At 37.1% G+C, this 14928-nt stretch overlaps 1 protein-coding gene across 1 annotated transcript; it reads right to left on the bottom strand.

Moving 5' to 3' along the window:
• Positions 1-1485: 1485 nt before the first annotated feature.
• LOC114302823 (Enhancer of polycomb-like transcription factor protein) lies at positions 1486-14574 on the bottom strand. Its single transcript, XM_028247904.2, has 5 exons — positions 14237-14574; positions 11518-14077; positions 8529-10010; positions 2830-3085; positions 1486-2627 (listed from the first exon to the last, which is right to left on the bottom strand). Exons 2-5 carry the CDS (start codon positions 13990-13992, stop codon positions 2053-2055), a joined length of 4788 nt encoding a protein of 1595 aa, XP_028103705.2. The 5' UTR covers positions 13993-14077; positions 14237-14574; the 3' UTR covers positions 1486-2052.
• Positions 14575-14928: the final 354 nt, after the last annotated feature.

Here is a 14928-nt window from a genome sequence, read left to right as displayed (position 1 = left end):
TGAAATTTGAATGACAAATTTGTTCCTAAAAATATATTTTTTTAAATTGTTGTCAAGGGATAAAACCGTAATTTACCATTGATGGAACAAATTTTGTAACTAACAGCCGGCTGTGCAGCCTCTTTTTCTTTTTTTTTTTGTGAAAAACAAGCAACAGTGGGCTTTTTAGCTACAAGGCTATTTTAGGCTATAATAGCCGCCCAAACCACTTCCCAAACAGCCCCAATACAAATCAATCAAATCATACAACTAAAGAAACATTCCCAGACAAATTTACCTTTTTCATCTCATTAAAAAAGTCAAAAAGATGCTAAAAAAGCCAAATTTTCAAATGACCTCGAAATTACAAAATTGATAAAATTTGTCAATCCTTTCCTGTAGTCTTGAGCCAATCCAAACATGAAAAATAATATAATCCCAAAACTAAACAATCCTAGAATGCTAATCCAAACTCATCAATTCGTCCAAAAAAAAAAAACCTCACTGTCCAAATGCATTGACCTCAGAAATTACCTCATAAATTCAATGATGTATTGATTGTCTAATGTAAAACCTTCATGAGAAATATATACGCAAACAAGGTAAGCTCAACTTCCAAAGACAGTTTTCTAGTGTTCTGAAGAAGAATTTACTAAGGCTACATTTCCCATTTTATAGATGGCCAGCATCTTGGCATGAAAACTGGTTATAACCTTCTCCTAAACCTTCACAAAAGATGGCCATTTTTTTATCAGCAAAGCGCCTAACCCTACTCCAATGACTATGCCCAAGCAAATTCATAGACAGCACAAATTACTCAAATAGGACTCAGTTTCTTTAACCAAGATCAAACCCACCACCACCACCTCAGCAAACTAGAGCCTCTAACAGCATTTTCCAATAACCACTCCGGTCTAATGCGAAAGTTAAAAACATTTCATCCCTAGCTTCTCAATAGTCAACTTTTTCCCACTTATTTAAGTCTATTTATCGTCTTGTAAACTGTACCCAAAAGCCTGCTGACACAAACTCCAAAAAATAAAATAAAACTATAAACATCACCTAACGGGGCAATAAGTGCCAAAGCAATGTGAATAACTGACCACCTCAGCAAACTATAAACATCACAAACAGAATTACCATCCCTACCAACAGTCACCAACATCAGACATTCAACCTTAATCTCCCCATGGACCTCATTCCTCCCATTACTCAAAAAAGGGACGATGGAACTAAAAATAGGTTCTAACTGTTTCTAAAGCCGCATACAAGATTAATATTCAATCAAGGTTTTCCAACCCTCTTAACAAACAGCACAGATCAAGGACTAGGAGGAATAACCCAAATATAGATTTACATATATATCTATGCATACGCTTACAAGATCTAAGCCTCTAAAGATCCTGACAAAACTTATACAGATTAATTTACTTAAGGGGATTTCTTTTCCACTCCTTTTCTAGGGACAGATCACTCTGTTCGTCATACAAAAAAAAGCAAAGCAACTGCTCCAAAGTCAAATCACATAGGATTTCTGTACTTCAATTCCACGGATGTACTGTATTATTTGGGCCAATTGCTCCTTCAATATCAAACACTTAAACTGAGGTTAAACGAGAAAAAGAAATGACAACAGAAAAAAAAGGAGAAAAAATTTAGCTGTACAATGATCGGCAATCAAAATTCCAGAACCCCTTACCAGCACGAGTGCTAACATCAGTCGCATTACACTGAGATAACCTGCTGCTCGGAAAAAGAACTAGTGCATATAATAACCATGAAGTTATGTACCAAAACTGCCCTTGATAACGACAATGCCTTGTGTTGGAGAGAATCATCACAAATGGCAGAAGCAGAAGCAGAAGCAACAGTTTCCGATCCTCTTGACTGCTCACAGCCATCATGTTAGAAGTTCACTCGGAATCTACAGACAATGATGAAAAAGCCACCACCATTGACAAAAGCAAAAACCAGAGCCAATCTAGCTAAAAAACAATGTCAACTCAAAAACCTATATGAATTCTCAGGCCGCAGAAATGTCATTCACTCGATCTCATTTCAACTAAAATCATCCTACACATCGCCATTTGAATCCTCAGAAGCAGCTTTGATTGCCTCAGCAGTCATGAGCGCAACCACAGCTTTGTGAATAGCCAGGTCTGCCCTGTAAAGCAATCTCTGAGCATTTTCCCTCTTGAGCTTAGCCATGTTAAGTGCATGTTGAGCTGCACCAGATGCGTCTCGCAACCTGAACTCATCAAGGTCTGAACCATCCAATTGTTCAACGCCATGCCTTAGAGAGCCCTCTGATTGATAGTGCTTCTGACTTGGCCACTCAGGGAAGCCCATATTCCACCGATGAACCCCATTTCTTTTGCCTATTGCTCTCTGATTGTATGAAGCCACCATCGGCGGATTATTTGGGGATAGAAATGTCCCACTCTTCTTTGACTTATTCCTATGAAGTTTTGGGTGACGATTCCATTCAGACCAATCACTGCTCAACGGGAAGTATGCAGAGCCACCAGCAGCCCTTGGTGAGAATACCTTCGTAGATGTCTGAAACAATGGGAAAGCATCTGATTCATGATTATTTCCCTCAAACATAACCTTCTCATCTCCAAAAGCAAATCCATTTGATCTTCTCCCTGGTACAAAGAAACAGATTAACAAAGACTTCAAAGCTGAAGCAAAAAATGGTTACTGGTAAACATCAGGGGAGCTACTTAATAAACCCTACAATTTTCTATCTACACCCACTTATATGCATGAGGAGGGTGTAGAGAGAAATTAAAAATGTCTATTTAGAAGCTCCCTAACATCATATGTAAAAGGAACAAGTGAAGTTACCAAAAGCATGAAGACCATCCTGATCAACCAGACCGGCATGGTTGTGCCCAGAAACCAGAAATTTCCGATGTGGCCTATGTTTTGAACCCTTGTTGGGCACTTCCAAACCTCGAGGTTTCAAACAGAAAGCAAACATTGGTGGCTTCTCCATGGGTGGAGACTTCCCGTGGCTTCCATTGGTGAGGACAGTGTTGGCTTTGGCCATTGTTTGCTCCCACTCTCTCACTTGCTGCTCATACCTTTCCCACAATGGAGGCTGACAAAACAGCAGAAATTCAGAAATCATGCTAAACAATAACAAGCTCTTTGAAAAGGACTTAATCAAACAAGGCTCCCTTTCCCCAGTATTTAGTCCCACCCACCCATCCTACAGCAACCCCAAAAAATTATTTTAAAAAGGCAAAAGAAAAATCTAAAAAGTAAGGAGGCTAAATCAGACTATCAGTAGAAATATAAACAATCAAAAGTGAAAATTGAAAACCAGGAGATAACAAATAGTTAACACTTTCAGTAGCTAGGTTTGATTACTAACAACGATGGTGAGGTTAGAGATGATGTGATATGCAGAATCAGAGTAGGTTAGCTCAAGTGTAGGAGTGCATCTGGCAATGGATGAATACCAACAAAATTTAACAAAAAAATTTATAGAATAAGGTCCATGATGCTATATGAGACAAATGTTGGGCAACTAAGTTGATGTTCATAAAATGAGTGTTCTTGAGGCAAGAATGTTGATGGATGCGTGGTAAGACTAAGAAAGATAGGATTAGAAATGAAAATTTCAAACAATGGTAAGAGTAGCACCAATTGAAGATAGTTGAGAGAGAACAAGCTAAAATGGTTTAGTCATGTACAACAAAGATAGATAGGTGCAACAGTAAGGAAAAGTGATATGAACACCATAAATGAAAATGTTAGGGGGAGGGGAAACCTAAACTGACATGGGATGTGATAGTCAAAAAAGATATGAATTTATTTTATTTAATTGAGCATGTAGCCCGTGATAAAATAGAATGGTAAATAAGTACTCCTGTAGCAAACCCCACTTGATAGGGACACAATGCTTGGATTGGTTTGGTATATTGACCTCCCCTATCAATGTTTGTTTTTTAATGAAAGCAGAGGAAAATATGTAATAACCTTAATACCCTCTACACTAAAAAGGTGAAATAACTATATTGCATTCCATGTCTCTCTCCTTTTATTTTTCCAAATCTTTATCCCTCTTAAACAAAACTCTTCCAATACACATAAAACCATCACCTTGCCGAAATCGCCACCACCATCACCTTCCACTACAGCCACCACCTTGCCCCCCCAATACCACCACCATCTCCTCCCACTATCCCCACCACCACCATTTCCAACCATAAATTGACTCAAATAAATTGAGTGATGGTGGTGTTGTGATGGTGAGATGAATTGGAAGCACAAACAGGAACAAAACAATCAACGAAAACAAGCACCTACAAACATAAAATTGTATTAGTATCTATTCTTAGAGTTTTTAAAGGGAAAATAACCAATTAGTCCTACTTTTCTTATAGAAAAACCATTCAGTCCTATCAATTTTCAATTAAGACAATCCAGTCTTATTTTGAATAAAACACTGTCACAAGTCTTAGTTTCCCTACATTCCTCTTATACCCTTGTGACATTTAAGAGAGTTAACATTTAGTTGATTTTGTAAGGGCTTTTTTCAATTATTTTTTCAATTTTCCTTTGAGGTGATTGCTAAAGCCAAATATTGTTATTGTTTGTAAGAACATTGCCAGACTCTAAGTAATTTCAGTTGGATTCTAATTTTTAAGTCACTACTAAATTTTTGATTTGTTACATATAGATTTAGAAGTCCAAATATTAATCATTATGTTTGGTATTGAGTTTTCAAAATTAATTTTTGAGTTTTTAATCTATATTTTTTGTGTGTGTGTGAACTTCTTTATAATCTCTTTGTTTGTGATATAAACTTAAATTGAGGTGCATATCCAACATTTAACTGCCTACTGTGCAAAAAAAAAAAGAATAGGCTACAATGCTACAACATATCTTTCTTAAACATTTCATTCCATTAATATATATATATATATACAGACACATCATAAAGAAAAGAGGATAAAAAGGAAATGGACACAAAGCTCAAAAGTTAATACCAAGATTTCAAATACCCGTTGCAGTCACCGTAACAATGGCGGTGGTGGTGACGTGGTTGCGGAATGTAACAAGCGTAGCGTAACGGTTGCGGCAACCGGAACCGTGAATTTTTTACTATTTCGCACAACTTGGACAAAATTTATTGATACACATGTTTTTATTTCAAAATCACATTTATTAGGGTTTTAAATGATTTTTGATGAATTTTGTTACTTTCATAAACATGATCCAATAAATGTCTTACTTTAAATAACATTTTTAAGTCCTATGCGGAAAGTTTTATAAATTTTCTTCTAATAGTTAATGATTCACATGTTATAAATCCATAATGTAGTATTTACTGCTACTAATTTTGTTATTAACTATTATAGTCTTATACTATTATATTGTGTTTGATACTTGCAGCTTGCAGGTTACAAAATACAAAAATAAATAATAATAATAATGACGAAAGAATCAAGAGAACAAAGAGTCCAAAAGCATTTATGATCCATACAATCATCCCAATTAATGTTCATAACTAAAAATAACGCAAATACACATTTAGTAAATAATTAAAATATTTTATTTTCATACCACATTTATACCATTGTATTGGTTTAATAGGTCCCACCAAATAAGTGTGTTACTAATATAATGGTAACATTTCACATAATAAACAAAATATACATAAATATAGTCATCATAAATATAAAAAAAATTAATAAATGTGTTCATCATAACAATATTTAAAAAAATCAATGGGTAAGTTTGTCAATAATAATAATAAAGCTATTATCTCCACAAAGTAGATATTATTGACTTTTGGGTCGATTTTTTAACAATTTCCAACAGTCAGTCAAATCCCTCAAGGGCTCATACAATGACCTGTTCTCTCTCTCTCTCTCTCTCTCTCTCTCTCTCTCTCTCTCTCTCTCTCGGCAAAATAAACCTATAGAAGCCCCCAAACCAGTTAGCCGAGACCCCTCTCTCTCTCTCATCCAATCATCCCTCTCACTCGTCTCTCTTCTCCATGCAGAATAATCAACCATGGAAGTGCCAAACATACTAGTAGTTGAGTCAATCGACTAAACTGCACCCTCTCCCTCTCAACCCTCTCACTTTATCTCTCCCCCTCATACAAAATCTTAACATTCACCTTGTTTGAAGGCTAGGGATTGAAGATCAAGAAATAGATTTGAAAACGGCAGAGCTAAAGCTTGTAGATCTGAAAATTTGGAGACCTAAAAGTTTGTAGATCTGAGCAATTGAGAGACTATTGGGAGGTCAAATATCGTGTTTCCACTATGGGGTAGGCCAATAATTGCATTATAGTATTTTTTATCAAAAACCCAAGGCAATGGTTGTACGGTAATGGCTGTAAAGGCCCATTATGCTACCGTTACAACCGCTACGAATGCCGTAACGGCCGTTACCCTAGTGACTTTTTGTCACACCACTGTTGTGGGTGTAGCGCCTCCTACCAAAACCATTACGTAATAGCCACAACCGTTACGTAACACCCCTTTTTGAAACCTTGCGTAAAAGTGGAAGGAAGTATAGTATTAATGAAATTTTGAACCATTTTGAAATAATTTATTTAAAGTAGGAGTGACTTGTCCTAATAGACAATTGATAGGAATTTAATAGTTTTTCTTTGGGAAAAGCAGGACCTTTTGGTTATTTTCCCATTTTTAAATTGTCTTCAAAGCTTAAGGTGAACATGAACAAGAGTTCATAGAGCGAATTAATTTTCCACAAGACAGATTGCATTGGTTGCAATATTGACTCTAAAGTACTTGGTTTTGGTGTTGGTGTTGGTGTTGGTGTTGGTGTGGGTGTGGGGTGGGGGGGGTTTGGCTATTTTCCCATTTTTAATTGTCTTCTAAGCTTTAAGGTGAACATGAACAAGAGTCCATAGTGGGAATTAATTTTCCACAAGACCGATTGCATTGGTTGCAATATTGACTCTAAAGTACTTGGTTTTTTTTTTTTTTTTTTTTTTTTTTTTTGGGGGGGGGGGGGGGGGGATTTAAAAGATTTTGGATTCTAGTTATTGGGAAAATTGGGAAGAGATTGGACGAGTAGAATAAATCACTCATATCGAGGGGAGAGATCTAGCTTCCTTCAGTATGTTTTGTCAAGTATACCTATTTACTTTTTTTCTCTGTTAAAAGTTATGGCAAGTGTGGCAAATAATGAGAGATTTTTTGTGGGAATGTAGTGACGAGGAGAATAAAGATCATTTGGTTAGTTGGGTGTGGATTTTCCTTCAAAAAATTAAAGGGGTCTTGTATTATCCCCATAAATATGGCTTTGCCTGGAAAGTGGTTAAGAAGATTTCTACAGAGCGTGACTCTTGCATTCTGTCATTAATAGTATGGGATTCAAGCAAATGATTGGGGATTGTCATGTCACCAAGGAAGTGTATTTCTCATGGTCTTCCTCAATTTTCTCAGTTTACTCATTTATTTTAGGAAATGAAAAAGAACAGTCGTTTTTGGTAAGATATTTGGATAGGGAAAGTTGTACCATCTATCCCGTTCTCGTAATTAATGTCTCAATTATTTGCTTGTTCTTATTTGGCCCAAATTTCAGTTTCTTTAGAAATCTTTATAATCACCAGGCTGATGAATTGGTGTCTTTGTTATCTATCATTGAAGGTGTTTCTTTGAGGCACAAGGCTATTGACAAAAGAGTGTGGATCATTCATTCTTCCGGATTATTCTCTTGCAAACACTCCTTTGATAATATTTTTTGTGGTGTATTTTTCAGAACTATTTCCATTCTTAATGTTTAATGTTGTTGCTCCTAACCCCCATTGCCCTCCAATATATTCGATAACAACAATGTTAACCTATTAGCTACAGAATCTTAGTATTGTGTAATCAACCCATAATAACTCAAAATTATAATAAGGGCGAAAGAAAATTTGGATGAACAAAATTGAAACCTATAAAATTGTATAATAATAAACATGTTCAGTGGCATCCTTTTAAAACCATAGGCAAGTTATAAAGTACTTTCTTGTTTCTATCTTAATTCTTATAGTAGCACACATTCTCTCGATTAGCTCTCAATCACTTTCATGCATAACCTTCATCTAAAATAAGCATCTTTGCTTCCCTTATTATTTTTTGATCAACTTTTGCTTCCCTTATTAATCTACAACTTTCAAGTCCAAAACCTTAGCATGTGCCTAATTTGATAGGCATTCTCCTAGTGGTCTATTTTAGGTGTTGACAAAAGCAATAATGAAAAGTAGAAAAGAGATGGAGACTAACTTGACCACTCAATTCCTCAGGAGAAAAAAATATCACACGACCGTTTCTGCTATCACAGGTGGTAAGGAGAAACAAACAGAAAACACATTGCATACAAAGATCAATTATGTAAGCATCATCATCCTCAACTACTCAATTATCTCAACAGCACCAAAACTAAGGGGATCATATGCCATCTAAATGAGCAATAGTTTTTACATAAATATATACATATATATATATATATATGACCCAAAGTCTAAAGCAAGCAAATAACAAGCTGGCAAATAAATTTAAAAGCACCTGTAGATGTCGAATCAATGGCAACCCTTTCCTCTGCTTCTTCAGTCGCCAATGCTCGTGGATCACTTTAATCACTTCCATTGGCCCAACTCCAACCACAAACTTTTCTATTTCGTCAGATGTAAAGTGATCGCGCTGTTGGGCATATGCAACTTTCTCAAATATGTCCATTGTCTTCTCAAACAACTCTTCAGAGATCTCTTCACATTTACTCACATGAGCATGTGAAGACTTCCGATTTTCTGAAATCCACTGTTCATCATCACTGTCCATGTCATATAAAATACGTGATGGATCCATAGCCATGTCAACATCAGTTTCAACCTGCCGAAAGTACTTAGGAGAGCTGCGAATGAATGGCACTTCTGTTCCATCGTCACATTCCTCTATCAGGTGAACTCCAGGAATAGGGATGTTCTTTACTGAAGCAGCACGGATGTTGCGATTATGGCACTCTTCATGCAACTCCTTGAAAAGCATCCACTGGCTCCTGTCAGGAAACTCCAAGACCCAATCCTTTCCTCCTCTCCACATCATAGCATGTGTGTAGCGGTTTGTTGACCCAGGCTGTAGAAACTGATGTGCTTTGTATGAATACTTTGTAGTCCCAGAAAGTTTTACTGCAAGTCTCCATTCATTGTGGTCTGCAAGTTCTAATACAACACGTGCCCCAAATTCTCTCCACCCTCTATCCCCAATTGTAATCAATACATTTGCATCACAAGCCAACAACTCAAAGTTTCTATGAGAATTTCTAGAACCATCTGAGGTCCGCTTCTCATTAGCTTTCCTGATTCGTTTGTAGGGAAGCCCTCTCGGGCTATGCATTGGGTGCTTTGACCTAGAATTGAAACCTCCAAAAGGTAAAGTGTATTGAACCTGAGTTCGTGGCTTCTTAGGTCCATTGCCAAAGCCATTGGAGATAAAGTCTGCCTTTCCGTTGGGCCATAAGTGGGAGGTATCTCCAAATGAACAATTTGAGCTATTGTTGTTATGATGCCATACACTTCTAGAACCACTGGGGTTGGGGCTGCGGACAATACCATCACTCATATTCCAAGCCAGATCATTGCATTCTGAAATAGTGTCAGGCCCTAACTGTGATTTGGCACAAGGCAACCATTCAGAGGATTCAGCTTCCCTCATAGAAGTAGCTGGATTACCCTCGGGAGTGATTTCCAAAGCACTCTCAGAGCAATCCTGAATTACAGTGCAGCTATCAGCAATTGGTTGGCCTGTGTTTTCTGAATGCTCAAGTGAATACATCAAATCATGACTGATGCAAGCAACACTATTTTCCATAAGCAGCTTGAGATGGAGGCTAAGAAAGAAACTAGGTGCAGCAGTAAAAGAAAGAGAAAATGGAAAAAAAATTCCATGCTTTGCATCAGAGTTACAAGAAGACTGGTTCATAGCTACAACGCAGGACTCTCTGGAAGCACCAATGGGCAAAATACCATGCATGGACTTCTTCCTTAAACCCTGTTGATAGTGAAATTGAAAGCAGTTAATCTCTTTGATTGTGATATAAACTTAAATTGAGGTGCATAGCCAACATTTAATGCCTACTGTGCAAAAAGAAGAATAAACTACAATGCTACAACATATCTTTCTTAACATTTAATTCCTTTAATATATATATATACACACGTCATAAAGAAAAGAGGATAAAAAGGAAATGGACACAAAGCTCAAAAGTTAAGATCAAGGTTTCAAATAACTGTTGTAGCCGCCGTAACAGTTGCGGTGGGTGGTGACGCAGTTGCGGGGTGTAACAAGCGTAGAGTAACGGTTGCAACAACCGAATCCATGAATTTTTTACTATTTCAAACAACTTGGACAAAATTTATTGATACACGTGTTTTAATTTCATAATCACATTTATTAGGGTTTTAAATGATTTTTGATGAATTTTGTTTATTTTTTAAACATGATCAAATAAATGTCTTACTTTAAATAACATTAAGTCCTATGCAGAAAGTTTTATATATTTTCTTCTAATAGTTAATAATTTCACATGTTATAAATTCATAATGTACTATTTATTGCTACTTATTTTGTTATTAATTAATTATTATAGTCTTATACTATTATATCGTGTTTGAAACCTGCAGCTTGCAGGTACAAAATACAAAATAAAATAAAATAATAATAATAATGAAAGAATCAATAGAACAAAGAGTCCAAAAGCATTCATGAATACATGCAATCATCCCAATTAACGTTCATAAACTATAAAAAAATACACATACACGTTGAGTGAATAATTAAAATAATGACGACTTTAGTTTCATACCACATTTGGTATTACCACTGTGTTGGTTTAATAGGCCCCACCAAACATATTTGTTACTAATACAATGGTAACATTTCACATAATAAACAAAATAAAATAAAAAAATAGTCATCAAAATATAAGAAAATAAATAAATGTGTTCATCATAACAGTATTTAAAAAAATCAATGGTTAAGTTCGTTAAAAATAATAAAGCTATTATCTCCACAAAGTGGAGATTATTGACTTTTAGGGGGATTTTTTAACAATTTCCAACAGTCAGTCAAAGCATTATGATATTTTTTTACGCAAAACCAAAGGTAGTGGCTGTACTGTAATGGCTGTAACGGCCTGCTACGCTACCGTTACAACCGCTATGGATGCCGTAACGGCCGTTACCCTAGTGATTTTGTATCACACCGCTATTGTGGGTGTAATGTGTGGCGCCTCCTACCGAAACCATTACATAACGGCCGCAACAGTTACGCGATACCGCTTTTTGAAACCTTGCTTAAGACAAAGCTGACAGAAAAGCATTTTTCATGCAAATAGAAATCTTTCCTTTTTCTTGATAGCGTAATACCACAACAACCCAAAAAAAAAAAATCCAAAGCCACAAACCACAAAGAAAGTAACTTTTAACTTTTTTTCTCCTTTCTCTAGGTGCATGGTTCACAAACAAATGTACAGAAAGAGGGAAATAGAAGGGAATACCTCAAATGCAGAGAGCTCCCTGTTACTTGAGCTTAGGCGTAACTGATTCCTACCACCTTCCAGTGCCTTAATGTTATCATATGTGCACTCAGACAAAGGTAGCTGCTTGGTGAGTAAACAATGTTGCTGGAGCTTGCAATCTAGGTACAACCACTTCGAGTATTTCACTTTAGAGAAGCTATAGAATGCAAACACAAGCTGCTTTCTAAGATCTTCAATACAAGAAAGTTTAAACCTGATTGAAGTTACTGGCATTTCCATATCAACATACTTCCCATGTACATTATTAGGTTGATAAAATACTGTCAGTACCAGGAAAACAAAGGCCACAGCCTGCTTCAAGCAACCTTCAAACAATAAAAACCTCAATCCAACAATATTATCGACAAAAAGCATCTCCAGGTGAACCTTAGGCCATGTAGTCATAAGAGTACCGTAGTGAAGCAGCAACACAACACGGATCAACCAAGAGTTTTCTGCTAAATATATGTACCGTAGGACAGGCAATGGACAGCCTAACTCAAACCTGAATTGTTTATAATTAACCAAGGGAACAGTCAATTTTAACAAGCCTGAATTATCAACTGACCACAATAGGCCCTCAGAATCCATGTGTCCAAGAGAAATCTCATCAGCTTTAGAAGCATGGAAGTTGTGACCAACAGGGACAAGGGAAGTAACAGACACGGGGGTGCTTCCCCATGCATTATTGTCCTCAAGTTCATTACACAATCCTTTGTCTTTCTTGTGAAAGCGCCTCCTGAAATAAACAACAGGTGATTTGCTATCTTTGGCACAGCAAGAACCTTCCAATACAAGCTTCTTACCTCTTCTGGTACCAGTGAAGCCATCTCGCAAGGCAGAATTACTAGATGGCTTATTCATATCCCTTTCTGACGAACCCATGTCCAAACACTCATGTTCACCATCAGTCTTGGTAGACAAAAGGGAAGTTTTTTGTCTTTTTGAAACATCAAGAGGAGAAGATTTGACCCGATGAGAAGAACGAACCAACCATGAAATGATGGGCTCTGAATCCATATAGCTGCCTACAAAGCTATCATCATCACTAGTCAACTCTCGTTTTCCCTTGTCATCATGTTTATTTCCTGTAGGTGCAGTTTTTGCCTCTATCTTACGAGGAACTTCACTAGGGAGAAGCAAGAGTTTGAATCTCTCATTTTCAAGATTAACCCATTCTTCATCTCGATCATCGTACTTAATATGATGAAGCTTTGTTTTGGGATCATAATCATTCACAAGACCAAAATACCAACACTCATCCAATGGCCAAAAAACCTTGATCTTCCTGTTCAACACCCATTTTGCATCCAAGTCCCTGGAAAGAACCTCATAGAAATGGCGCCGTTTCCTCAACAAGCCCTTCTCTTTGTGTTGGCTCCTCGGTCGCAATATTCGGCTAGCAGTATCTACAGATGTGGACTCCAAGACAGCTGACAAACTTTCCGTTCCACCAACAAAATCCTGAGCGGAGGGGACAAGGAAAGACAACTCATTTGTATTTGATGATGCAGTAGATCTGCTTTTTGAAGAAAAACCAGTACACCTGGGATCAAAACGAGACGAGAGCATCCTCGCTGCATTCTGTTCAAGGTTCTCCTCATCCTCATCTGGGGAATTATCAGCCAGAGGCTCAACCTTCTTTGCAAGGCTTTCACTGCCTGATGATAACTCGTTCCTTTTCCTGTGATTGCTTCGACGCCTTTTAGAAGATACATCCCCGTTATTTACAATCAAATGACCATCTTCTTCTTTGGCATGCCGAGCTGAATTCACCCTACTAGTCCTATTTTCCTTCGAATCATCAAATCCTGTCTTCTCCTTAACCTTTGGATTTGGAGAAACTACTTTACCTGCAGAATCATCATTTAACTTGACAGTCTGACCAGCCGAACTAGCTTTAACACCAGTAGGCCCCAACTTATTCGAAACTTGATTGCCCTCAAATTTCTTGCACTCATCATTCAACTTTACAATCTGATCAACAGAACCACCGACTCTACTAGAAGACGTCGCCAATGACCTCGAAACTTTATTTTTTTCACATTTCTTGCGACCCACGAAATCTCGGCGGCGCTTCGGGATTCGAATAACACTACCATTTCCATCCAAATTAAGAGAAATGCTGTTGAACCCACCACTGCTATCCAATTTCCGACTCAACCCCAAGTGCAACTTCTCAGAATAGCGCGAATCTGAACTCACTCCATCACCGTAGACTTCATCTAAACTGTTCCTACTTTTCTTGTCTGCCTGCTCAAAACTACTCAGCGACACCTCTTTCCTACTCTTCCTCTTCTTCTTCCTAACCTCCCCATCATCCACTACAACACTCTTCCTCTTATTATTCCCTTCTTTTTTTGAAACACTAGCTTTGTACAGACTCTGAATATCCAAAGATCTAGTTTTTCTAGAAATTTCAGCACCACCAGACTTTCCCGCGCTATTTTCCATCAACAATCCCTCAATCCAAACACCCCAACCCAAAACCCCCAATTTGCATATCCCATCATACGCATTAGTACCCAAATTTCAAGATCTGTAAACAACAAATACACATCAAATACAAAACAAAACTTCAAAAAAACAACAGATTCAAACAATAATCCCAAAACCCAACCCAAATCAAACACCACAAAACTTCAAAATCCATTTGTCGACCCAAATCGACCGAAATAAACAGAAAATAAATACATACCTCAATCCGAGAACACGAGACACCGACATATCCTCCATCGAATCGCGAAGATCAAACCTACGCAGCATCAAATTAGGGGTTTCGAATCTACGATTGTTCGATTTGAAACCCTAATTGAAAATTGTCGATTTTTCTTTTTCGATTTTTTTTTGAATTAAATTTTTTTTTTTTTTTTTTTTTTAGAGGACCTAGGGTTTCATTTCATGGATTCACGAAGCTAAAGGGTTTTGATTTAACCAAAAATAAATATATATATATATATATATACACACAAATAAAAGGGTTGAGAAAAACAACCTAGGATGATCTGGACTGTTGGGTTTGGAATTCTACGGCTCAGAATGGTTCTCAGTAGTTGGAGCCCTTACTAAGGAAAATAAAGATCGAGCTTTTAAGTGATAAATGGACGGTGACGATTTGATGATTTAGTGGCTTGGATGGATGGGATGTGTTGGGGGTTTGGGAATTGTTCGATTGATAAGGGACTCGGTAATATTTGCGAAAAAGTTTAATTCCAACTTTTCCATTTATGTTTTTGTTGATTGACCTCGAAATTTGATTAAATTACTGAAGTGCCATTCGAGTTTCAAAATATGGAAAAGCAGTGACGCGCATGAATAACGAGTTGGAGTACTCGCGGAGAAAGAAGAATGAATTGAACTCGCTCGATCTGTTGACACGTGTACAAAGAT

This window comes from Camellia sinensis, chromosome 11, assembly GCF_055761805.1.
Source record: "Camellia sinensis isolate YWXY chromosome 11, ASM5576180v1, whole genome shotgun sequence".
Classification (NCBI taxonomy): domain Eukaryota; kingdom Viridiplantae; phylum Streptophyta; class Magnoliopsida; order Ericales; family Theaceae; genus Camellia; species Camellia sinensis.
This window is presented reverse-complemented; position numbering and strand designations above follow the sequence as displayed.

Excerpts from the sequence above, each read along its gene's own strand:
- LOC114302823 (XM_028247904.2), bottom strand. The coding sequence starts at position 13,992 with ATGGAAAATAGCGCGGGAAAGTCTGGTGGTGCTGAAATTTCTAGAAAA. Across the intron at positions 10,011-11,517 it reads GGGAGCTCTCTGCATTTGAG|GGTTTAAGGAAGAAGTCCAT; the intron begins GTATTCCCTTCT and ends CACTATCAACAG. Across the intron at positions 2,628-2,829 it reads GGATGGTCTTCATGCTTTTG|GGAGAAGATCAAATGGATTT; the intron begins GTAACTTCACTT and ends TCTTTGTACCAG.